We start from the raw sequence: 25389 nt of genomic DNA, 5'->3' as shown, positions 1-25389 counted from the left end.
GTAGCCCTTCACAGGCTCCTGCCACGCTGCCACCTCAGTAAAAATGGCAAAAACGTACCAGGATTACTATTTGTAATAGCAAATGTGTAGTGCCGCGTATAAAGATGATAAACAGAGGAGTGACATCGGTAAGGATGACAAAAAAAAAAAAAATTAAAAATCCCACTGACGTGAGATCTTAACTTACATACGAGCAAAAGGACACGCGTAAAAGTAAGACAGCCTACTCTCCAAATCATACGAGCAAAAGGACACGAGTAAAATAAATGATTGATAGACTCCGGAGAATCACACAAAACGCATTTCTTACAACCATTCCATTTACGCCGTGCCAGGTTATCCTTGTCAAAATAACTTTCTTATGAAGGAACCACGTAAAGATCTTCATCTTTAACGGAACCTTTAGTTTCCAAATATATTTGCGTAGGAAAAACGTGTGACCATTTATCAGATCCGCGTAGAAAGATTTTACAGTAAAAGATCCCGACGGAGTAAGTGACCAAGCAAACTTATCTGGTTCGTTTGTCAATATGACCGACATTAGTCTCTGAACTAAATGAAGCCATGTGTCCCAATTGTTTGTAGACATAACCCTTCTAAACCTAACATTTAAAAGATTCAATGATAGCACCTCGTGGACCAAGGCATTTCTTCGTCGCACGATATAAGGCTAATAATACAGCCGGTTTGATGGCTGTAAGGTTTCTTGCAGTCTTCTCTTAGCCTACTCATATAGTAGTTAGCTCTTTACAGTTAATACATGGCCCACTTGTCTCTCTCACAGACTTTCTTGGTTCTTGTGCTCAAGCCGGCTGTAAGCTTACAGCCCGCTTCTCCTCTCTCTCCTCCCCTCTCTCCTCCACCTCAGTATTTAGTCGGCTTACAGCCTGCTATTATACTTGCTCTAAAGGGACGGATAGTGTTGAGCCAGAGGCGTATCCTCCTTGCCATATGTCTTCCCAGAAATGCGTGTTTTGACCATTACCTATTGTAAAGGAACCTCGATCGAAGAAGTCACTTTTGACTCTCATTAGGCCCATCCAGAACAGAGAATCAGTGGGCTTTGTTGTCACTTGTGACAAAGTCTTGTTTTTGAGATACTTGTTATCAAGAAGTTCCCGCCAAACTCCCACCTCGTTCAAAAGTTTAAACAACCATTTGCTTAGTAGACATTTATTTTTTATGTCTAGTACCTCAACACCTAGCCCACCTTGATCTTTAGGTCTACAAATTATATTCCATTTGGTTAAGCGATACTTAGGGTCCGTTTGGTTGGGCTTTTGGCTTTGGCTTTTGGTCCCAAAAGCCAAAAGCCCAACCAAAGGGGCTGCTTTTCCAGACGGTTTTTTCAGAAGCAGCTGCTTTTTCGTAGTATAATTTTAAAAGCTGGTTTGACCCTGCTTTTGGTTTTTGGCTTTCTGCTTTTCGAAATTGGTGGAATAAAAAGCTCTTCCATAGTTGTTTCAAGAGAGATAAAGATAGAAGGTATATTTTATACTTGTTTAACCAAACAACTTTTAGCTTCTCTATAGCTCACAGCCCACAGCAGTTTTCTCACAGCTCACAGCCCACAGCAGCTTTTTCCCACAGCCACAGCTCAACCAAACACACCCTTAAGCTTCAACGGGTCACTTTGCCAGAAAAAGCGTGACCTATATAAATCTAATCTTTTCCGTGCCACTTTAGGTATTTCTAGAAAAGACAATATAAACATGGGAAGACTCGTAACAACGGAGTATTTGAGGATAAGCCTATCCCCATATAAGAGAAGCTTTCCTTGCCAGCATCCCAATTTCTTCTTGAACCGGTTCTCCACTGGATTCCATTCTTTGTTAAGCAATGTTCGATAGTGAATTGGTATACCAAGATACCGGAAAGGAAAAGAACCAGCAGTGCAAAGAATGAGTGCAAAGTCATGCATGCAGATTGAGTCGATGAGTGTATAAACTTGGCTCCAAGGGAGCAAATCAAGCTAAGGATCAAACTATAAGAACATAAGAAAAATAATGCATCATATGACCACTCCTGTTAGCTCAACTGGTTGGGGGGAGTAGATGTATAAACCCAACACCTGAGTTCAAATCCTCATGGATGCGAGTAGAGGTTGGAGAAGTGAAATTCTCCACCAATTTTAGCCCTGGTGAAATTGTGATGATCTCAAACATGAAGGACAACATACATATGAGAGAGAGTGGCGATGCCATGGGCGACACAAAGGGTGACTACTCAGGCGATGTTAGAGGCATTGCCGACAGAAGCTTCCATGGCAGCAAGTTTTGGGCAATCTCCTCGTCGGAGGGGGATGACTTATTGACGCCGCCTAGCTCCCCATGCTCGGTGGTATGCACGCCCCGATGGAGATCTTCTTCGCATGGAGGAATGCTCGTGGCAGACATCTTCTAGGGGGATCAAGAGGCTGGAGAAGAGAAGAAACTAGAGGATGGTCGCCTTGGATTTGATGGCATCGATCACCGACAGATCATTTCTTGAAGGTCCTAGTCATGGCTCCTTCTGTGTTTGTTTTAGAGAGCTTCAATGCTAAAGAATGGATTAGGGTTCAGAGGAGAAGAAATAGAGTAGCTCTTCGTCGAGCTCAGGCTCTAGTGAGATTCATGGCGTGCCATAGTGGTCGCCGACGATCACCTCCGCATATTTTGGATAAGACATGCATAGGCGATGTCAGATCATGTTTCAAAAAATTCAAAAGCTTGGGTGCAATAGGCATAAGGCCCATAAAGCCATTGTTAATAGAACGGCTCAAACACACGGTCACAAGGACCTAAGACTGAGCCCAGTTCTTAATCGTTCAGCGAGCCCAAGACTTATGCAGCTTAACCTAGGTCCGCCATCTGTTCTTCCTCGCAAGGATCAAGTTTCGTCAACGCCGTCTCCTCATGTCGTTCGAGTTAGGGCTATGAGCATGGCGGGGCGCGAGGATCACTACCCTCTGGAGCCACTGTAGAGAGCTATTGCGAACGTCAACAACCCGCGTAGATGCGGGGTGCCATCGACGTCAACAATCAGCCACCGTCATAGAGGTACCAGCCTCCTCCACAAGGTGGTTATGGTGGGGGTGCTATGGAAGAATCTGCGAGATGGGGGAGGAGGGTATGCTGGTTGGGGAGCACAAGGCTTCCAACAACAACAATACAGTATCTCTAGTTTTGAGTTTGGCTCAGGTTGGAATCGAGGTTATAACAATTCATGGGCATATGACCAGCAAGGGTACGATGATCAGGTTTTTGGAGGTGATTTTGGCTCTTTTGATGAGGGCTACTTCGAGGATGGCAACGATTTCAATCATGGGTCAGGAACCGTGGTGATTTTAGATATCATCACACGTTCCGACAACAGTTCTATGGTAACCATAACAAAGGAGGCTCTAGGGGAGGTTATCATGGTAGAGGCCGCGTAAACCGTTGTCGGGGACCGAATACTAGGGTACCCAAAGAGGAGGAGCTAATAATCATCAAATGTTGATGGTTCTGAACAGACAAGAACGTGACTACACCTCTTGCCCAACGACCGAGGGTTAACTCTGCCTCATCTGACCCCTGAGGGCTAGCTCCGCCACGTCCGACCCCTGAGGGCAGGCTCCGCCATGTCCGACTCCTGAGGGCTGGCTCTGCCTCGCCTGACATCCGAGGGCAGGCTCCGCCTTGCTCGACGTCTGGGGGCAGGCTCCGCCTCGCCCGACCTTCGAGGGTAGGCTCCGCCTCGCCCGACGTCCGAGGGCAGGCTCCACCTCGCCCGACGTCTGTGCGCTGCTCCTTCATAACTACGCGCGCAGATAAGGCGGGGCACTCAAGTCAACCGCAATACCAAGGACCATACCCTGCACACCTGTAGGAAAGTACCATCAGGATATGACTAGACGGGCGCTTTAAGCCCTTCCAGGCATGTCAGATCCCAAACAGAGTTGTGGGCGCCGATATTTATCCTACAGTGTTATGGGCGCTAGCATTTGCCCTCGGACATGAACCCTGATGGAAACATACGACAACCACTACGGTCTAGGAGGAAACTCATGTCATCTAAAGTAACGAACGTGGGGCCTCTACACCATCTGCTCCCCGTAGGGTCGTGGCTCGGCACCCTGGTGCGTCGCGCCGCCCGCCGGAGTGGCATGGGATGTGGCCACTTGCTGAACGAAGCCAGAGCACGGCCCTATCAGGATCAGCGAACGTGCTATCCCTAGCACCGTCTGCAATGTCAGCAGGGCAGGCTCAAAGGAAAAGGAAGACCCGGCACCTTCGAAGGACCGTCTCTGCCTCTTGTTTTTCTTCTTTCTCGCATCTATAATCCCTGCTCCCCCTTGATCTATAAAAGGGAGGGCAGGGCACCACACTAAAGGGAGAGATCGATTCCACACACCACGCACCACATAACACACAGCTAATCAACAACCAAGCTCTTAGTGTCCTTTCAACCTTTTCATCAGAGACTTGGGACCTGTCCCTCTCTCACCCGTTTGTAACCCCTACTATGAACCTTTCAGTGCTAATAACACGAGCAGCAGCCGCAAACTGGATGTTGGGACATTCTGCCCGAACCAGTATAAACGTTGTGTCTTTTAGCACACCATCCGGGCCGAACGCACAATAATATAAATTTACTCATTGGTGTTTACTCGAAACACCGACAGTTGGCACGCTAGGTAGGGGACGTTTGCGCGTTCTGATGTTAACATCAGGCCACGGATGGTTACCCATGGTATTAGCTAGGTCCCAGGCGCACATGTGCGCTTTGGGGACCTAGACTTCATCATCACGGTGGGAGGAGAGTTGGCATTGGCTCACGTCGCCATCCAACCTTTCCCCTCCATCGGCCTCAACTACGAGAGGCTTGAGCGCGAGCTCGATGTTTCCCTAGGACCCCAGCCGTCCAGGGAGGACCAGCGTCGTCTCACCTTTTCCAACGCCAACAACATGGCGTGGCCCGCCGGAGGAGAACCTCTATCTCCGGAACACCCCACACGGAGCGCCTCGATAGTGCTTCCGTTCGGTCTCCACAACGCCGCGGCGACCGTTAGCTACCTTGTGGCACAGCACATGATCCCATTCCCCACGAAGAACAAGTTCGTGGGGGTGATTGAACATGCCACGAAGTCTCTCCATGACCTCCTCTCAGAGGATCCTGAGACACCCTCTGGCTCTGACTCTAGCAAGGGGAGCCACCATCCCTCCTAGGAATGCTTCATGACGGGTACCCCCGAGGGACACGTCGAAAGCATCTCCTAGGAGGAGGCTACCCCGGCGAACAACCTCAGCGACGAGGCCGAGGGGGAGACAGCGGCCCCACCTTGCATGGGGGTGGAGCAGCTAAAAGCCCAGCACCGGGAGATCGAGGAAGCGCGATTCTAGCTTGAGCAGGAATGCGTAGAGCTCGATCGGGAGATCGAGCGCCACAAAGACGGTGGGCGTGCCCGCGCCATGGCCCACGACGTGAACCGAAGGATCATCACCGACGATGAAGCCCTCCCTCGCTTCACCTAGGTGAGCCAGAACATCACCGCCGTGGTGGCCTTGCTCCATGGTCTTCTAGAGGCCACAACGCCCGAGGATCGTCGGGCCCACCATGAGATTTGCACGCTGCTCGAGCATGCGGCAGCGCAGCAGGCAGAGAGCTTGTTGTCTCAACGACGCGAGCTCAACGCTAGCCAACGCACGCCCTCCAGGCATCCCGCTAGGGATGCATCGGTCCACCAGGCACCACAGGGCAGTAGGCAGCGCGCCGTGGTCCCAGTGCATCAGCATCACGGCCGTAACCGCGATGCACGTAGCACTCTCGATGCTCGTAGGCGTACCCATGACGATCCAAGAGAGGGGGGCAGCCGTGGCTATCATCCTTGTCGCGGTGGACGCTACGACAGCGGCGAGGACCAGAGCCCAAGCCCCGGCCTACCGGGCCCTCAACACTGCCTTCCCGCCAAGGTACCGACCACCAACCAACATCCCGAAGTACTCTGGGTAAATAAACCTCGGACTATGGCTCGAAGACTATCGACTTGCCTGCCAAGCCGGTGGTGCGGATAATGACGACTTCATTATCTGTAACCTTCCACTGTTCCTGGCCGATTTGACGTGAGCGTGGTTGGAACACCTATCGTCCAACAGAATCTAGAGTTGGGCGAACTTGAAGGAGATCTTTGTGGGGAACTTCTAGGGCACATACAAGCGCCCTGGGAACCCATGGGACCTCAAAAACTGTCATTAGAAGGCTGGTGAAACCCTCTGCGGGTACATCCGGTGCTTCTCCTAGCAGTGCAATGAGCTACCTAACGTCACCGACACCGACATTATAGGAGCTTTCCTGTCCGGGACTACCTGCAAGTCTCTGGTCCATAAGCTTGGACGCAAGGGCCCACGAACCACCAAGGAACTCCTGGACATCGCCACCAGCCACACCTCTAGAGAAGAAGTGGTCGGAGCGATCTTTGATCGTCTCGATGGCAAGGCAAGGTGAGACGAGGGCGCCAGTGAAGGCGTCTCCAATTGTTCTGCCAAAAGGAAGAACAAGAAGCAACTGCGCGAGGACTCGCTCGTAACCGCTGCTGACCGTAAGGGTGGTTGGAGGCCCGCGGAGGGCACTCCAAACCATTTCAAAAAATTTCTCAAGGGGCCATGCCCAAACCATGCCTTCCCAGTTAAGCATCTATACAAGGACTGTAGCCTAATGAGGCGGTTCTTGTCCGGAGGCTCCAACAAAGGGGAGCAGAGTAAGGACCCTAACCCCACCATGGACGACATCGAGGGGAAGGATAGCGACTTTCTGACACCGGATGGTTGCCTCATGATCTTCGGAGGATCAGCGGCTATGACTCCAAACGCCATCAGAAGGTTGCGCGCCGTGAGGTCAATACCACCGAGCCGGCCACACTTGCCTTCCTCCGTTGGTCCGAGTCCGCCATAACCTTCGATCGGACCGACCACCTAGAGAGCATCTCACATCCGGGGAGATATCCGCTCATGGTCGACCTGTTCATCGGCACGAAGCGGCTCACCAAAATACTGATGGATGGAGGCAGCGGCCTCAACATCATGTATGCCAAGATGCTCGACGAAATGGGCATTGACCGGACACGTGTCCACCCAACCTAAGCACCTTTCCATGGCATCGTGCCTGGAAAGCAGGCCATGCCACTTGGGCAGATCAATCTGCCCATTACCTTTGGGGATCCGTCCAATTATAGGACAGAAACCCTCACCTTCGAGGTGGTCGGGTTTCCCAGAATCTTCCACACCATCCTGGGACGTCCGTGCTACGCGAAGTTCATGGCCGTCTCCAACTATACATACCTCAAGCTAAAAATACCAGGCCCCGGCAGGGTCCTCACCATCAGCACCACCTTCCAGTGCGCCTCTGAGTGCGAGGTCGAGTGCTGTGGTCACGCCACAGCAATCGTCGCCTTCGGAGAGCTCGCCACGATCAAGAAGGAGGTCACCGAAGAAGCGCCCGACACCAAGAATTCGACTGGATCTTTCGAGCCTATGGAGGGCTCTAAAGAAGTCCTTATAGACCCTAGGAGCGCCAAGGGAAAAAACCCGGCGTGTTGGTACAATGCTTTCCTCCGAATAGGAAGGCGCGCTCGCCGGCTTCCTCCACGCCAACAGTGACATCTTTGCATGGAAACCCTCAGACATGCCAGGCATCCTGAGGGAAGTCGCTGAGCACACCTTGAAGATCCGCCTAGGCTCCAAACCGGTGAAACAACGACTATGTTGCTTCGACGAGGGGAAACGTAGGACCACCGGATTCATCAAGGAAGTATACCACCCAGAGTGGTTAGCCAATCCCATTCTTGTACGAAAGAAGAGTGGGAAATGGAGGATGTGTGTTGACTATATGGGTCTCAACAAGGCGTGCCCAAAGGATCCGTTTCCTTTGCCGCGCATAGACCAAATAGTTGACTCTACCTCGGGGTGCGAAACCCTCTGCTTCCTTGATGCATACTCTGGGTACCATCAGATCACGATAAAAGAGTCCAACTAGCTCGCGACATCTTTCATCACCCCCTTTGGATCATTCGGCTATATCTCAATGTCATTTGGTCTGAAGAACGCTAGGGCTATGTACCAACGTTGTATGCTCAAATGTTTTGGGGACCTCATCGGGCGGACCATTGAGGCCTATGTTGATGACATCGTGGTCAAGTCCAAATGGGCTGACCATCTCGTTGCCGATCTTGAGCAGACATTTGCAAAACTCCGAGCAAACAGCATCAAACTCAATCCTGAGAAGTGCGTTTTTGGGATCTCGAGGGGCATGCTGCTTAGTTTCATCGTCTTCGAGTGTAGCATCAAAGCCAACCTAGAAAAAATCTTGGCCATCACAAGGATGGGCCTGATCCAGAACATAAAGGGGGTGCAGAGGGTTACGGGGTGCCTCGCCGTGCTCAGCCGCTTCATCTGACGCCTCGGCGAACGAGGTCTCCCCCTTTATCGACTTCTGAAGAAAGCCGATCACTTCGAATGGACATCCGAGGCCCAAGAAGCACTTGACATGGTTAAGCAGCTCCTGACAATGGCCCTGATCCTGGTTCCTCCCACCAAGGAAGAATCCATTCTGCTCTACATAGCGGCCACCACGCAAGTGGTCAGCGCCGCCCTGGTAGTGGAGCGGGAAGAAGAGGGGCATGCCTTCAAAGTACACCACCCTGTGTACTTCATTAGCGAGGTACTATCCGACTCAAAGACCCGCTACCCTCAAATCTACAAGCTCCTGTATACCGTCCTCATCACAAAGAGGAAGCTATGCCACTACTTCGAATCACACCTGGTAATGGTTGTGACATCCTTCCCCTCAGTGAGGTCATCCAAAGCCAGGATGCCACGGGGAGAACCACAAAATGGGCACTCGATCTAATGGATCAAGGCATTACGTATGCCCCTCGGACGGCCATCAAGTCCCAGGTGTTAGCTGATTTCATCACGAAATGGACCGAGGTCCAAATGCCACCGACGGTCGTCGATCAAGAGTACTAGACGATGTACTTCGATGGATCACTGATGAAAAAGGGCACCGGTACAGGGCTAGTCCTTATGTCGCCCCTTAGGGTACGAATGAGGTACATGGTTCGTTTCCATTTCCCCTCCTCAAACAATGTGGCCGAATATGAGGCGCTCGTCAACGGCCTACGCATTGCTATCGAGTTGGGCGTCTGACTTCTCAACGTTCGGGGAGACTCCTAGCTAGTTGTTGATCAAGTCATGAAGGAGTCAAGCTGCCACGACACCAAGATAGCTGCATACTGCCAAGAAGTCCGATCACTAGAAGACAAGTTCGATGGCCTCGAGCTCAATCACATCCCAAGGCACCTCAACGAGGCGGCTAATGCATTTGCGAAGGCGGCATCCAGTCGAGAGCCGGTGCCAATGGGTGTCTTCGCCAATGACCAACACAAACCCTCGGTCTGCTATGAGGGGTTAGAACAGGCCGATGATAGTCCCCCCGTTTAGCCTCGGGGCTGACCAAACGTCGGCTCCTTCTGGTCTCGAAGTCATGGAGCTCAAAGAAGACCCCGCGATAGAGCTCAAACCTCTAGTCAACTAGAGGGTACCCTACCTCGACTACCTCCTCCATGACACGCTGTCGATGGACAAGACGGAAGCTCGATGGCTCGCACATCGCGCCAAGTCCATTGTTCTTGTGGAGGGCAAACTCTACAAGCGAAGCCACATTGGGATCCTGCAGCGCTGCGTCCCCATCGAATAGGGGAAGCGTTTGCTGAGCGACATCCATGGTGTGATCTGCGGTCACCATGCTGCGCCTAGAACCCTAGTCGAAAACGCGTTCCGACAGGGCTTCTATTGGCCCACTACAGTTGCCGACGCCGAGCAGATCGTGCGCACCTACAAAGGGTGCTAGTACTACGCTCGGCAGACTCACCTCCCAGCCCAAGCACTCCAGATGATCCCCATCACGTGGCCGTTCATGGTCTAGGGGCTCTATTTGGTTGGACCTCTAAAGAAGGCGTCTAGGGGCTACACCCACTTGCTTGTCACCATAGACAAGTTTACAAAATGGATAGAAGCTCGACCGATCTTCGCGATCAAATCCGAGAAAGCCATGCTATTCTTCCTCGACATCATCCATCGCTTTGGAGTTCCGAACTCCATCATCATGGACAACGGTACACAATTCACCAGAAAAAAGTTCCTTCGATTCTACGATGAAAACCACATCCGGGTCGATTGGGCCGCCGTCGTGCACGCCTGAACAAACGGGCAGGTCGAGCACGCAAACGGCATGATCCTACAGGGCCTCAAGCCCAGGATATCGGTTGAACAAGTTCAGTGCGTGGTGGGTCGCCGAGCTCCCCATGGTACTCTAGAGCCTAAGGACAACCCCCAGTCGAGCCACCGGCTACATGCCTTTCTTCATGGTCTACGGCTCCGAGGCCGTCCTCCCAACCGACCTCGACTATGGAGCACGAAGGATTGGGGCATACGACAACAGGGAGCCAAGGCATCCCATGAGGATGCCATGGACCAGCTGGATGAAGCACGTGACGTCGCCCTCCTCCACTCGGCCAAGTACCAACAGGCGTTGCAACGATACCACAACCGATGAGTGTGGGGCTGAGCCTTCAACGTCGGGGACCTAGTCCTCCGTCTCATGCAGAGCAACAAGGACCACCACAAGCTCTCCCCACCTTGGGAGGGGCCATATGTCATCGTAGAAGTACTCCGGCTAGGCGCCTACAAGCTAAAAAACCATCGACGGCGAGGTCTTCACCAATGCCTAGAACATCGAGCAGCTACATCGCTTTTACCCCTAAATAAACGCATACTTTCTCTTATCAGTTTTGTCATTAAAATCCCTAATCTTTTGTGACATCCGACCCTTGCAAGTGCGAGGGGTCGGGTCTCACTCGGGGGCTAATATGAGTATATTTACCTTGCAAACATTCTCTGTGTCTGCCCTCTTTTCTCACGGTAAATCCTAGGAGCTAGGATTTCGGAACAAGCTCTGAGTAAAACTGGGTGGACTACGAGGCACCTACGCCCCAGCGGCTATGGCGCCTTTGCACGCCAGCGTGATCAGAGCTAGCTCACCCGCACTCCAAGCTTTTATGAACTTAACTATGGGAAGGGTCAAAATGCACTAAACCTCTTTTTTTGAATGCAAGAAGAGGGAGAAGAGCTGAAAAGCTGTTTGCGGTAACGAAATTGGAGAACTGGTCCATTTTTTGCACAAATTCATCGCTTGGCTTATCTGCCCAACTAAATTCTTGTGCGAGATACTCTCATCCTCTACTCTCGCAGAAAAATCTTGTCTCAACAGGAAACACAAGTCGACCGGACAGCTTGGCCACTGCCGAGAAATGGGTTGATCGAATGGCTCAAAACCGCCACCGAGAGATAAGCACCCTTACTTGCTTACATTACGTATTAACTTCGTCAACAAGCCTCCAACCCCAGCAACGGCAGGGGATCAGACATCGCTCGGGGCTGGCAAGAGAGTCTGCTCGCTAGACATTTCTCTTTGCCCGACCCCTCCTTACGTTTAAAATTTGGAGGCGCGGTGTGCGGGCATAAACTTTGAGTAAAGCTGGGCGAACCGCTAGAGCCCAATGCCCCGACGGCTATGGCATTTTTGTTCATGAGCGTAATCGAAGTCTTTGTCCCCACACCCCAAGCTTTAGCATCCACCTTCTCAAGAAAGGTTCGGAGGGGCCTACTTGTAGAATTTCCATCAAGAAGAAGCTGTCAGGTCACCCACGCAGATCAAACGGCTCGGATCACTGCTGCGAGACAAAAATGGAAAACTAGGATGCTTGTGCAGGTTACACCGGCCCCATCATGAACGTTGGGCCCGAAGCCCGCACGGACATATCCGGTAAGAGCTCCCAAAACCCGTCACTCGTGCCATCAAGGTAACGTTACCGACCCCCGCTATTTCTTTATACTCATTCATTCAATCATCATGTACATCCAAACATTGCGCGCGCGAAGTGGTACTTGCCTCATTCGATATAAATGGCGACAGACCGAGGTTCGAAGGCTGGCCCACGAAGGGCTTGATGCCACCTCGCGTAAAACGGAGCCAGGGGAGAAAAACCGAAATGAGCCCCAGCGGCCTTGCTCGACCCCACTTAGAAGCGGACAGGGACATCTTGACCTTTCTCGTTCGATTATAACCTCGAGCCAAACCCATAGAATCTCCATCGAGGAGAGGCCAACGGGACACCCGAGCCTATCGAACGGCTCGGGCATCTACCGGGGGGCGGGTTAAGAAATAGTGGAATGCCACATGAGGGCTCTACCGACCTCATCAGCGGATGATGGACCCGGATTCCACCCAAACAAGCCCGTTAGCGAGCTCATCGAGCGCGACACTCGAGCCGTTGAGGCAAGTGTTGTTAGCTCATCCCCTCTGATAGTGGAAACCGAGGATGGGGTGACGCATGAAACAAAGCCGACCCCTATCTGACCCCAAGGGGCTTGGGGCTCAAGCCACCCGATCCTAGATCGATAGACCGAGGTTCGAAGGCTGCTCGCGAAGGGCCCGAGGCCACCTCACATCAAACAGAGCCAGGGGAAAAAGCAGATGAGCCTTAGTGGCTTGTGCCCATCCCGCTTAGAAGCGGACAAGGCCATCTCAACCTTCTCATTCGATCCTAGCCTCTAGCCGAGCCCATAGAATCCCCATTGAGGGGGAATCTGTTGGATGGTGGGTTAAGGAGCAACGAAATGCCCCCCGAGGGCTTTACTAATCCTGTCACAGGTGATGGAATCGGATTCCATCCGAACGGCACCGTTAGCGAGCTCACCGAGCGCATCACTCAAACCATCAAGGCAAGTGACACTAACTCATCGTCTCCAAGTCGATACTCTCGGCGTAGTGGGAGCGGGCGACGTCAAAGGCTTGGGTAATCCTAGACCGAAAAGCTTCCCTCTCAAGCTGGCGCACCCACGCCGTGATATCTAGGGCAGCAAAGGCCGCAAGTAAGCTGGTTCCCTCTGGCCGTGCCACCTCTAGGTCATCGAAGATCACCCCGACGGCAGCGCGCAGGAGATCATGCTCATCGCTCTCCGCCTGAAGGATCCCCCATGTCTCAGCAAGCTCTATGACTAGCCCGGTGAGATGCTCTCGGCCTCCAGCCTTCGGGCTACCATGGTTCCAAGGTCGGCCTAGTGGGAGCTGACCCCCTGATAGGCCTCGTCGCACTCTCGAATGGCCTGGTCGTGCTCCTCGAGCGAAGCCTCTCCACAGTCTGGCGTAGCTTGTCTCGCTCCTTGCACAGTTGGGCTATCGCCTCGGTGTCTAGGCTCGCCCTCTGCTACAGGGCCACAGACCTTTCCTTGGCTCCCAGCTTGAGCTCCTGCTCCTTCTCCACCTCGGCCAGGAGGTCGAGGACCCACTGGCGAGCCTCGGCATCCCTCTGGAGTAGCTTGCCCCGCTCCTTCCAGACTCTAGCGGTCTCCTCCTCGTCCCACCGCGCCCTTTCCAACAGTTCATCAAAATACTTCTCGGCATCCTCCGCGTCCCAACGGGCCTCAGCATCTCGCTGCCGGAGCCCGGCCGCCTCCTTAGCTAGGGGAGTCAGCTCGGCCACCTGTTGTTGGGCGATAGCAAGCTGGGCGCTCACATCCCCGCGCAGCCGGGCCTCTTTCCTTGACTTCTCCACCTCGGCCAGGAGGTCAAGGACCCACTGGCGAGCCTCGGCATCCCTCTGGAGAAAGCAAGAAGGGAGGTTAAGTAGATACCCGGATAGTAGGAACGATGACGTCGCATAGGACGCCCCTGGCTTGGTTCAGGACTTCCATCAAGGCTTAGATCCCTTTGTTGAGAATCTCCCGCTCTATGCTCTCGGTAGCATCGTCGAGCAAGAAGAGAATCGACGATGGGCCTTGTGGATCCATCCACTGGAGCAGCGACTCACCCCGCACAGGCCAGCGGCCACCTCCTGACGTCAGGCCAAGGGCGACCCCCCATAGGTCCTCTCCACCACCGCCACGACGCCTAAAGACCTTTTGGCCGTGTCCCCCTCCGTTCGGCCAATGTCGGGCGCCATCACCTGGGCCGCCGATGGCACGGATCGTGCCGCAACCTCGGGCACCGCCACGGCTATGTCCGGCTGCGCCTGGCTAGTCATGGTCACAGCCACCTCCGCTTGCGCCGGCGGGGCCTCGACCGATGGCGCCGCACCCACCACAGACGACGCCACAAGCGCGAGCGGTAGCTCTGCCCGCTCTGACGTCAGCAGAGGAATTGCCTCCATTGCCAGTTGCTTGGCGACCTCCGAGGGTGCTCCCTCAGCCCCAGCGGTCGCTTGACCCACCGAGGGCATAGGCGCCACCATGGGCAGCGCTGGACCGGCCGACGAGGTTGTAACCAACGGCCCCGCCTCGCCTGGAGGGCGACACTCTTCTTGGGCGCCAGTGCCAAAGAGTGGCCCCATCTCAGGATGCTGTAAGAAATATAAGGCGTGAGTCACGCTGAAAATAGAGAAAAAACAGAGAAAAATAGAGAAAACAGAGGAGTCAAATGACTTACATCGGCGTTGTCGGGTGGAGGATTCGTTTGGGGGACGAACCCCTAGGTCCTTGCTCCGCCTCCTTGGGACGGGACTGTTTGGTGCCCGCCCCCTACTCCTAGGCCGAGGGACTCACCTCCCTTGCACTCGGGAGTGCGGCGGCAGAGCCATCCCCCTCCCTCGCTAGCACCTCAGGTGCGGCGGCAGATCCGCCCGCCCCTACTTGCTCTGAGGACGGGCCGATGGTTCAGCCCGCCTCCACCATCCTCATGGACTCACTCCCTCCTGCATGAAACGAGAAGGGTCCCTGCATGGACGAGGGGATACCTGTTAGTGTATCCTCACTCTCTAGGTCATCCCACTCGGTGTCGATAACTACCTCTTCTTCTCCTTCTTCCTCATCGTCGTCTTCATCACTCTCGGTTTCCTCCCCGCGCTCCCATGCGCGCAGCTTCTGCTGCTTCTTCCTCCTCTCATCCTCCTTCACCTTCCGCTGCTGCTCGTCCACGGCGCGGTTGCCCACCGTCATGGCCGGATTCTTCGACAGCAGAGCTGGGTGGTCTTGGAGAACGAGTCTCTTCGGCTGGTCCCCCTATTTCAAGATCAGCATCAGGGGGTCAGGAGTTTGATTTAAAAGGAGTCACGAGGAAAGAAAACTTACGAAGGTGATGTACCCCGGTTTCGGACTCATTGGGGGTGCCCCGGTACCGGATACACAAACTCAAGGATAGCACCGGTGTCGTCCCATGAAGGCTCCATCGCCTCCTTGATGTGTTGCGCCACTTCGGAGGGGGAGAGCGCTCCCTCGGCGAGCGCCATCCCATCAAGTGCCACCCTGGGTGCCATCATGTGCAGGGGAAGCGCGCGCCTCATCAGCGGTGCCACTCTCCGCATGTGGTAGACGCTGATGATCCCCGACCCCTTCATACCCCTCTCCTTCAGGATACGGATGGTGGTGAGATGGTCCTGGATTCTCTTCTTGTCCTTCTCCGGGACTCCCCACTTCCTCCTAGATTTTGGGACCTCCTCGATAAGGCACCCGGTGAACTTCGGCAAGGGAGCGGTTGCGTTGTTCCTAACGTAGAACCAATGCGAATGCCACCCCTTGTTGGAGGTCGACAGACACATCGGCGGGTATTCGTTTACTTGGTTGTTGAGGAGCTAGATGTCGGCGCATCGCATCGGCATGTTCAGGTCTTGTCTCTTCTCCCGCTTCTTCAGGAGGGTGACGGCGAAGAAATACCGCCACAGGTCGAAGTGGGGACTAATCCCTAGGAACCCCTCACACAGGGCGATGAACGCCACAATGTGTTGGATCCTATTGGGATTAAGGTGTTGTAGCTCCACCTTGTAGTAATGCAGCAACCCCCGAAGGAACTTGTGAGCAGGGGCGGCGAATCCCTGCTCGTGGAAGTGAGCGAAGGACACAACATAGCCATCGGGCGGCGATGGTGTGTCCTCCTCGCCGGGCAACCGCCACTCCTCGGCTGCGGTCCGCACGTAGAGAAGGCCCACGGCGAACGAGGCCCTCCAGGCACTGAAGGGTGATATCGGATCTGCACCACGGCTCCATTAAACGATTGGGGTGGATGGATGCGAACTTGACGGCGGCTGAGATGCGGATGCGGGAGGCTTAGGTGATTGGCAGCAGAGGTTGTAGATGCAAAGGCAAGGAGACAATGTACAAAACCCTGGGGGCGAACTCTTTGGTTTTATAGGGGCGACGGATGCGAGGAAGGCAACCGTCTGCCTAGATCACCGCGCCTGCCATGATTCGCCACCACGTCACCACGCGGGATATGCGCCCCCAATCCCTATCCTTTCCCTCCAAAGTCATGTCGGGCGTTTTGCCTTCCCGGGCAGACCAGGACACTTTACCAGCAAAAAGATACGAGTCCAAAAAACGTTCCTCCAGCACGGCTGGGCCTAAGAATTTTAGGACTGGCCCATCAACAGTTTCGACGGCCATCCCAAGGTACTCTTACGACAAAAGAATGGGCCCACGATTGGCCAAAACTCAGGCGCACTAGCGTCATGAGAGTCTCGGTCCGCGATCGAGTCTCAGCTGGGCTGACTTTGACCGGATCCCCGCGAACGGGATGTCAGGATCCCAATTGAGATATCCAGCTAAACAAACCACCAAATCTCACAGCCATACCCGCGAAGGGTCCGAATCACTCCCCAGGCGATTCTATCCGAATCGCCCGGGGGCTACACCCGACGAGTGCGCTCGCGCGCACCCTCTAGCAAGTCGAATCACCCCCCTGGAGATTCTATCTGAATCGTCCGGGGGCTCGGGAGTTACACCTGACAGGTGCGCTCGCGCACACCCTCTGGCAAGTCGAATCACCCCCCGGGCGATTCTATCCAAATCACCCAGGGGCTCGGGGGCTACTGTCGGGGACCGAATACTGGGGTACCCAAAGAGGAGGAGCTAATAATCATCAAACGTTGATGGTTCTGAACAGACAATAACGCGACTACACCTCTTGCCCAACGACTGAGGGTTAACTCCGCCTCGTTCGACCCCTGAGGACTAGCTCCGCCACGTCCGACTCCTGAGGGATGGCTCCGCCTCGCCCGACGTCCGGTGGTAGGCTCCGCCTCGCCCGACGTCCGTTGGCATGCTCCGCCTCGCCCGACGTCTGGGGGCTGTCTCCGCCTTGCTCGACGTCCGGGGGCATGCTCCGCCACGCCCGACGTCCGGGGGCAGGCTCCGCCTTGCCTGATGTCCGTGCGCTGCTCCTTCATAATTACGCGCGCAGATAAGGCGGGGCACTCAAGTCAACCGCAATACCGAGGAGCATACCCTGCACACACGCAGGAAAGTATCATCAGGATATGACCAGACGGGCGCTTTAAGCCCTTCCAGGCATGTCAGAGCCCAAACAGTGTTGTGGGCGCCGACATTTGTCCTATAGTGTTATGGGCGCCGGCATTTGCCCTCGGACACGAACCCTGACGGAAACATACGACAACCACTACGGTACAGGAGGAAACTCATGTCATCTAAAGTAACGAACGTGGGGCCTCTACGCCATCTGCTCCTCATAGGGTCACGGCTCGGCACCCTGGTGCGTCGTGCCGTCCGCCAGAGTGGGATGGGACGTGACCACTTGCTGAATGAAGCCAGAGCACGGCCCTATCAGGATCAGCGAACGTGCTATACCTGGCACCGTCTGCCTTGTCAGCAGGGCAGGCTCAAAGGAAAAGGAAGACCCGGCACCTTCGAAGGACCCTCTCTGTCTCAGATTTTTCTTCTTTCTCCCATCTGTAATCCCTGCTCCCCCTTGATCTATAAAAGGGAGGGCATGGCACCACACTAAAGGGAGGGATCGATTCCATACACCACGCACCATATAACACACAGCTAAGCAGCAACCAAGCTCTTAGTGTCCTTTCAACCTTTTCATCAGAGACTTGGGACATGTCCCTCTCTCGCCCGTTTGTACCCCTACTACGAACCTTTTAGTGCTAATAACACGAGCAGCATCCGTAAACTGGACGTAGGGACATTATGCCCGAACCAGTATAAACCTTGTGTCTTTTAGCACACCATCCAGACCGAACGCGCAATAATATAAATTTACTTGTTGATGTTTACTCGAAACACCGACAACCGTCTTATGGAAGACACCATCCGAGACCGCCTGCCGTGGTTGATGCTGATCAGATTGGGACGTGGGTCCACTTTCCTTTCCCACTCTTATTGGGGATTTGAAATGGGAGACCTTACAGCTCCTCCGGGACCTGGAGTTTTTTGTTGAAGGTTGGGAGGTGAGCCAACGGTGCGACACCAGCCTTCTTTGGCGCACTATCCTGGTCGGAGGTGGCTCAGCTTTGGCTTGCCCTCGATTCAGACAAGGCTCGGAATGTGTCGTTAGTGCGGAATATGCCCTCCATCAGGTGGAGATCCTCTCACGTCTCTAGGCGGCGAAGCAGCAACAGAAAGGTAAAGAGCTCTTAGTGGCTAAGGTGAGCGAGCTGGAGGCTGCCAAGGCGGAGCACGAGAAGCTGCTAGACCAGGCCCACCGGTAGAACGATGTTGTTGCGGCCAGGCATGCCGTGCTGGTTGCCCATCCGAAGGACGAGATGGCGTTGCTTTAGTCATTGCAGGAAGGCATCGCGACGATGACTGGTAAGCCCGTCGTCTCCTCTTTGTATGATTCTTCTTTTGGCGCAAAGCAAAACCACCTGATGGGGCTATTTTAACCACTTGCCCAGAGGTCGAGGAGGAGGCAAGGAGGGTGGCTTTGCGAGTCCAAAACTGGTGGAGGCAGCCAGTATGGTAGTGGAGGCGAGTGGGGAAGCCGAGACAACAGCGCGGTGCCACGTTCCCCTGGAGGATCAGCTGGCACGGGCGGGCTTGCCCATGCGGAATCTTTAGGCGGCACCACAGGTGGCATGCCAAGTTTTGTGGCTAGACCAGCTAGTGCCGCCTAACACTTCTCTTTTGGCCGCCAGGCTATTTTCTGGGGTCTATGGAGCGGTGGAAAGGAAAGGTGGCGCTGGAATGGTGCACGAGCGTGAGCAGTTAGTCGATGGCACTCAGGAAGCTTTGGTACAGGGACTTCTACATGCGGATCATTTCTTCCAGAGTTCCCCCAGGGAGCTACCTGGAGGAGAGCCTTCCATGCGTTGCTAAAGCTACTAGCATTGTGGCTGACCGCAGACCCTACATAAATTCCTTGGCGAATGTGACAGTTTTCTTTGTAGGCACAAGCAGTTTGGTCAGCCTCCCAGTATGCCGTGTGACAAATGTAAAAAAAAGTGGGTGTGCTTCTATTTGTAGGAAGAACATTTTGAAAATGCTGCCCTCCCTGAACCAATACCTTTGCCTTAACCATTTTTCGCGTGTAAGTTGAATCAGAGCTTAGCTCTTGCCAACTTGAGTTGGACGCGAAGAGTGGGCGTTGAGTGACTTACACGCTACTTGGGCGTTTAACGTGAGGATTAGTTAAGGACTTGCTAATTTTTGAACACGCTTCATGTTTTGCTCCTCCCATTCGCATGCAGAGAGTTCATGGCTTGGAGCCCTCTGCCAACCCGCACAACCTTTGAGGCGCGAATAGGTAGCCGAAGTTAGAAAAGCATGGGCCCGAACCAAACATGCTCCTAGGTTGGATTTTCCAGCGGGGATGTGAGATGTGTTAAAAAATAGGAGCTTGTTGCACACCGAGATTTGTGGTACCTTTGCCTTATGATGCGTAGGGGTTCCCTGAGTCCACCGGGTTCCCACATATGTCGCAGTGGTGGTGGCGGCTCCGAAGCACCGTCTTGCTTTGTCTCGAGTCAGGGTGACCTGCCTCATGAACCTAGCAACTTTGATTAGCCCTCCCGTAATGCCAGGTAAGAAGGTTAAAAGGATTTTAAGCCGGTAGTAAAGAAAACAAGGTTTTCTGAAAGGCTGGCTTCCGCTTCGGGCGTGTCCCCTTCCTTAGCCATTTTTCGCACGTAAGCCAAATCGGAGCTTAGCTCCTGCCAACTTGAGTTGGATTCGGAGTTGGGCGTTGAGTGACTTACACGTTACTTGGGCGTTTGGTACGGGGAGGCTGCGTGAGACCTGCTTTGACCTTTCCGTTTGCATGCAGCAGGTTTCTAGCTTGGAGCCTTCTGCCGACCCATCAGAACCTCGCAGCGTGTCCTGACAGCTGGGCCTCGTTTAGATTGTAAAAAAAAATGAACCCGATGAATAGTACCACTTTTGTCTTATTTGGTAAATATTGTCCAATCGTGGACCAACTAGGCTCAAAAGATTCATCTCGTGATTTCCAACTAAACTGTGTAATTAGTTATTTTTTTACCTACATTTAATACTCCATACAAGCGGCTAAAAATTGATGTGATGGAGAGAGAGTGAAAAAACTTGGAATTTGGATGGCATCTAAACAAGGCCCTGGTTAGAAAAGCGTGGGCTAGAACCAGACATGCTACTAGGGCAGGCGACTGGCACGGATAGTAAGATAGGGAGACAACGAACGCTACGGGAAACACGTGATTTGTCGAGTGCAAAAATCTTTGCCGAGTACTAAATTTCGGGCACTCGATAAAGAACTGCTTTGCCGAGCGTCGTACTCGGCAAAATATGGCACTCGGCAAAGATCTGCACTCGGCAAAAGCAGATTGGTAGGGGCTAACGGCATCCAGCGGCGTCCTCTTTGCCGAGTGCCCCCCGTTTGGCACTCGGCAAAAAAAATAGTTTTTTGCCACCAATTTTTTTTGAAGCTTTAGTACACTACCACAAACAACATGTTTAAATTTGGGACATTTTCATTGCCTTTTGGCATATTTCTATAGTTTATTTTGTTTTATTGAATTTTTCTAGAAAATATAAGTTTGAACTGCAGGTGCATCAAATAATGGATTACATTCGTTCAAAAAATGTTATCCTTGTTTCTTAGTGTAAATTTAGGCTAAATCCAGGAACTGTCTTGAAATTTCGATCAACGTGCTCACGGGGCAACGCCGCCAACTTGCGTGGGAGTGGTTTTTTAATTGTATAAAATGCGAACGAATTCCAAAAATCATGAAACTTGTCGAGTTGTCGCCATATCGTATGCGTATGCCGTGGAAAAAAATTGAAAAAGTTTCGACCATGTTGTCACGTACAATGCTCACAAACCAGGACATCATCACATGTGGAGATATCCTGGTTTGTGAGCATCGTACGTGACAACGTGCTCGAAACTTTTTCAAAAATTTTCCACGGCATACACATACGATATGGCGACAACTCGACAAGTTTCATGATTTTTGGAATTTGTTCGCATTTTATACAATTAAAAAACCACTCCCACGCAAGTTGGCGGCGTTGCCCTGTGAGCACGTTGATCGAAATTTTGAGACAGTTCCTGGATTGAACCTAAATTTGCACTAAGAAATAAGAATAACATTTTTTGAACGAATGTAATCCATTATTCGATGCACCTGCAGTTCAAACTTATATTTTCCAGAAAAATTCAACAAAACAAAATAAACTATAGAAATATGCCAAAAGGCAATGAAAATGTCCCAAATTTAAACATGTTGTTTGTGGTAATGTACTAAAGCTTCAAAAAAAATTGGTGGCAAAAAACCAAAAAAAAATTATTTTGCCGAGTGCCTAGGGTTGGCACTCGGCAAAGTAATAACTTTGCCGAGTGCCGCCCAGCTGGCACTCGGCAAAGAGCTACTGATTTTTTTTAAAACTTCGCCGAGTGCCAGATCCCGACCCTTGGCGAAGAAAATTGACTTTGCCGAGTGCCGCCGATCTGGCACTCGGCAAAGCCGCCCTTATCCCTTCACTCGCGCCCGGCCGGCGCGCTCTCTCTCTCTTTCTCTCATTTCTCTCTCCCTCTCACCTCTCTCTCTCTCAGCCGCCGCCGCCGCACATCGCCGGCCCGTGCCTCCACCCCGGCCACCGCGCCTCCCCACGTGGGCCCCCGCGGCGCCCGTCCCCGTCCGCCTCCCCGCGCCGGCGCCTCGCGCGGCGGCCCGCACGGCCCGTCCCCGTCTGCCTCCCCGTGTCGGGTCCTCGCGTGGCCGCCGCCCCCGCTCGGCCTCCACCGCCCGCGCCGGCCCCCTGTAGAAGAGAGGAGGAGGAGGAAGGGGAGAAGAGAGGAGGAGGGGAGAAGAGAGGAGGAGAAGGAGAAGGAGCGAAGAAGGAAGGTGCCAGCTTAGGCCCGTCGACCCTCACGTCGCTGTGGTCGTCCCCGCCATCGTCGCCGACCCTCGTTGTTGCCATTCTCGTCGCGAAGGTATGCCCTACACCTGTAGTAGTTAGTAGTAGTACTTAGTAGTGTTAATAGTAGTTAGTAAGTAGTAGTAGTTAGTAGTGTTAGTAGTATTGTTAGTAGTAAGTAGTGATAGTAGTAGTGTTAGTAGTAGTAGTGTTAGTGTTAGTAGTAGTTGTAGTGGTAGTAGTACTTGTTGTTGTACTACTTTGATACTTTCATCTGCATGGAAAGAGAACTAAAGTACATGGCTCGTCTTGGTATATATATGTTTGTTGGCCTTTGTGCCTATGTTTGGTATATATGTGGTTGTTGGCCATCGCGCCTACGTTTCTTGCAGGTTTTGGAAACCTCCCCGTGCAGGGGAGGTGCTGCCGAAATTTTCAATGGATTCTAACCTATTGCCTTTTTATGCAGCAGATGGCGGAACTCCAGGTTAGTACTGTTTTATTCGTCGTTCATTGCTTTTACACATCTACCTTGCCTTTGCATTGTTTAAACATTGCGGGTGGAATGTTGCAGGCCGACTTGTGGAGGTTGGAGGCCCAGTAGGCGGCCCAGGCGGAGGCCCATCGGCTGGAGATGGAGGTTGTACAAGCCCAGAGGGCGGCCGAGGCGCAGAGGCTGCAGGACATGTTCAGCTTCATGGCGAGCCTTCAGGCTTTGCCAGGTGTGGTCGTGCCCCAGTTGCTGCTCGCTCCAGTTGTGGCTCCTCCTCCTCCTGTAGGGACTCCGGTGAGTATATATGGTTGTTTATTCCTTTAGCTTGTGCTACCCTCCTGTAGATACTCATGAATTCACTTCTCCTTTGTGCAGCCACAGTTGGCGGGTTCGAACCCGACTCCTCAAGGTGGCCCTTCTCCACAGGCCGGGTGGCCAACTGGCCCTCCTCAAGGTGGCAGTTCACACTCCGGGTGGGGAGGCTGGCAGTAGGTACCGTTTATTTGTTTCTTTTCATGTTGCATGGACTTGTGTTAGACTTAGCCTTATGTTGAACTACTACTAGAGACATATATATATTGTGATGGATATTGTCATGGATGATGCGAATGTATGTGATGGATTATGGACAATGGATGTATGTGATGTATTATGGATGGTGGATGTGTATGTGATGGGTTATGGATGTGCATGTGATGGAATATGGATGTGTATGTGATATATCCTGTGCTGTGTGTTGATATATATGTGATTTCTTTGTTTGTGCTGATGGAAAGCAAAAAACAAAAAAAAGCATGCCCCCCCTCTTTGCCGAGTGCCACACTCAGCAAAGAGGGCTTTGCCGAGTGCCGTGACCATGGCACTCGGCAAAGCTAGGAAGTAGAGACCCAATTTCCCAGCTTTATCGAGTGCCAGGGCCATGGCACTCGGCAAAGATTTTTTTAAAAAAGAAAAATTTCTTTGCCGAGTGCAAGAGTATGGCACTCGGCAAAGAATTTTCAAAAAAAAAGAAAAAATTCTTTGCCAAGTGCCGCTGAGGTGGCACTCGGCAAAGAGGCCGTCAGAGTTGACGTCGGATTTTTTTGCCGAGTGCTGACGTGACACTCGGCAAAGGCTTTACCGAGTGTCCGATATGTGGCATTCGACAAAGAAACCTTTGCCGACTGCTCTTTGCCGAGTGCGGCACTCGGCAAAAGCCTTTGCTGAGTGCAATATGGGCTTTGCCGAGTGCCCTAAGCACTCGGCAAAGTGCCCGTCTGCAGTAGTGGAAAAACGGTAGTTTGGTGGATGGGCAAACCCCTCCGATGTTACCTCCACCATAAGGCGTGATGAAGAGGATGTAGCCCTTTCGAACCGGCGCCACGGGTTGAGGATGACGAACCTTCTTTCGTACCCTAGTCTAGGTAGAGACCAGCTTTCCCTGCTTTGGACAAGGTTATTTCATCTCGCAACCATATAAGCATGCGTTTGGTTTTAGGACCATGCGGGTTGGGTCGGAGCCAACCCAGTTTTCTGGGTTGGAGTGAACCCAGTTCTTGTTTGGTTGTAGGGTTGGGTTGGACCTAGTTTCTTGTTTGATTGGAGGATAAAGTGGGTTGGAGTGGTTCCATCTCTTGTTTGGTTTGAGGATGCGGGTTGGACAGTAAATATGCTCACCTTCTTGGTGAGATTACCACACACACATTAGCTGCTAAAATTCAACACACACGTTCAACAATTCAACAATTCACCAATTCTTAACAGGAGTTGTCCGTTGAGCACACCATTTCACCAATTCAACAATTCACCAATTCTCATTTGCTCAAGGGACAAACAAACAAACAATTGACATGCTCATTTTCTTTCTGCTTATAAACACATGCAAAAAAGCCAAAAGCTTGTCCCTTGAGCACACCAATTCAACAATTCAACAGAGGCGGCAAGCAGGAACACCAAATCATATATCTTGAGCAACGTTAATCAAGTTCAAGCCTTACTTACATATACCAAGTTCGGAGAAGCTACGGTCAGGAGAGATGGGAGAGAAGTGCGGCGGGAGAGAGGCGGCGGATGGGGGCGGCGGCGGCGAGATCTACTCCGGAGAAGCTGCGGCCGGGAGAGATGGGAGAGAAGTGCGGCGGATGGGGGCGGCGGCGCTGCGCATGGCACATCGCGCCTGGCGTCAGGGTCGGGGGGGGGGTGAGAACAGGAGCAAGCGATGAGAGGATTGCGCGAGAGGAACTGGGTCGAAACAATCCCTCCGTTTTGGAGGATTCACCTGGACCCGAATCTAAGGAGAATATACCCATGTGGGTTCAACCCAACCCAGTTCTCTTTACAACCAAACGTGGGACGAAGGGGGTCTGACCCATTCCAACCCCCTCTGACCCAGTAACCAAATACATAGTAAATTAGTTAGTTCCCGGATGCCAAGTCGTAGATTTATAAGCAAGTCACGATAAAATGACATGCTAGGTATGAGCCCCCGAGAGGGCGGACTCATCTTTAAGCTTGTTTTGTTGCGTTAGTTGTCTTTTCATGTGTAAGTCGAATCGGAGCTTAGCTCTTGCCAACTTGAGTTGGACGCGAAGAGTGGGTATTGAGTGACATACACACTACATTTTGAGAGGTTGCGGGCATCGTTTAGTTTGTTTAATTTTAATGAAATTAAAAATCCTATCTTATTTGTGTCACCGACTAGTACGTGGGCACGGGCGGACTGGGATCACTAGTAGAGAACAGACCTTTGATCCTCGGCCAAAATGGGCTCTAGTC

At 52.6% G+C, this 25389-nt stretch overlaps 1 protein-coding gene across 1 annotated transcript; it reads left to right on the top strand.

Moving 5' to 3' along the window:
* The first annotated feature begins 6968 nt into the window (after positions 1-6968).
* LOC136479970 (uncharacterized) lies at positions 6969-7616 on the top strand. The gene is made up of 2 exons (XM_066477662.1): positions 6969-7042; positions 7193-7616. The coding sequence occupies exons 1-2, from the start codon at positions 6969-6971 to the stop codon at positions 7614-7616; spliced, it is 498 nt and encodes a 165-aa protein (XP_066333759.1).
* The last annotated feature ends 17773 nt before the right edge of the window (positions 7617-25389 follow it).

Source organism: Miscanthus floridulus, chromosome 9 (genome assembly GCF_019320115.1).
Source record: "Miscanthus floridulus cultivar M001 chromosome 9, ASM1932011v1, whole genome shotgun sequence".
NCBI classification, from domain to species: domain Eukaryota; kingdom Viridiplantae; phylum Streptophyta; class Magnoliopsida; order Poales; family Poaceae; genus Miscanthus; species Miscanthus floridulus.
Note: the sequence above shows the minus strand (reverse complement) of the source record. Positions and strands in the feature narration are given on the sequence as shown.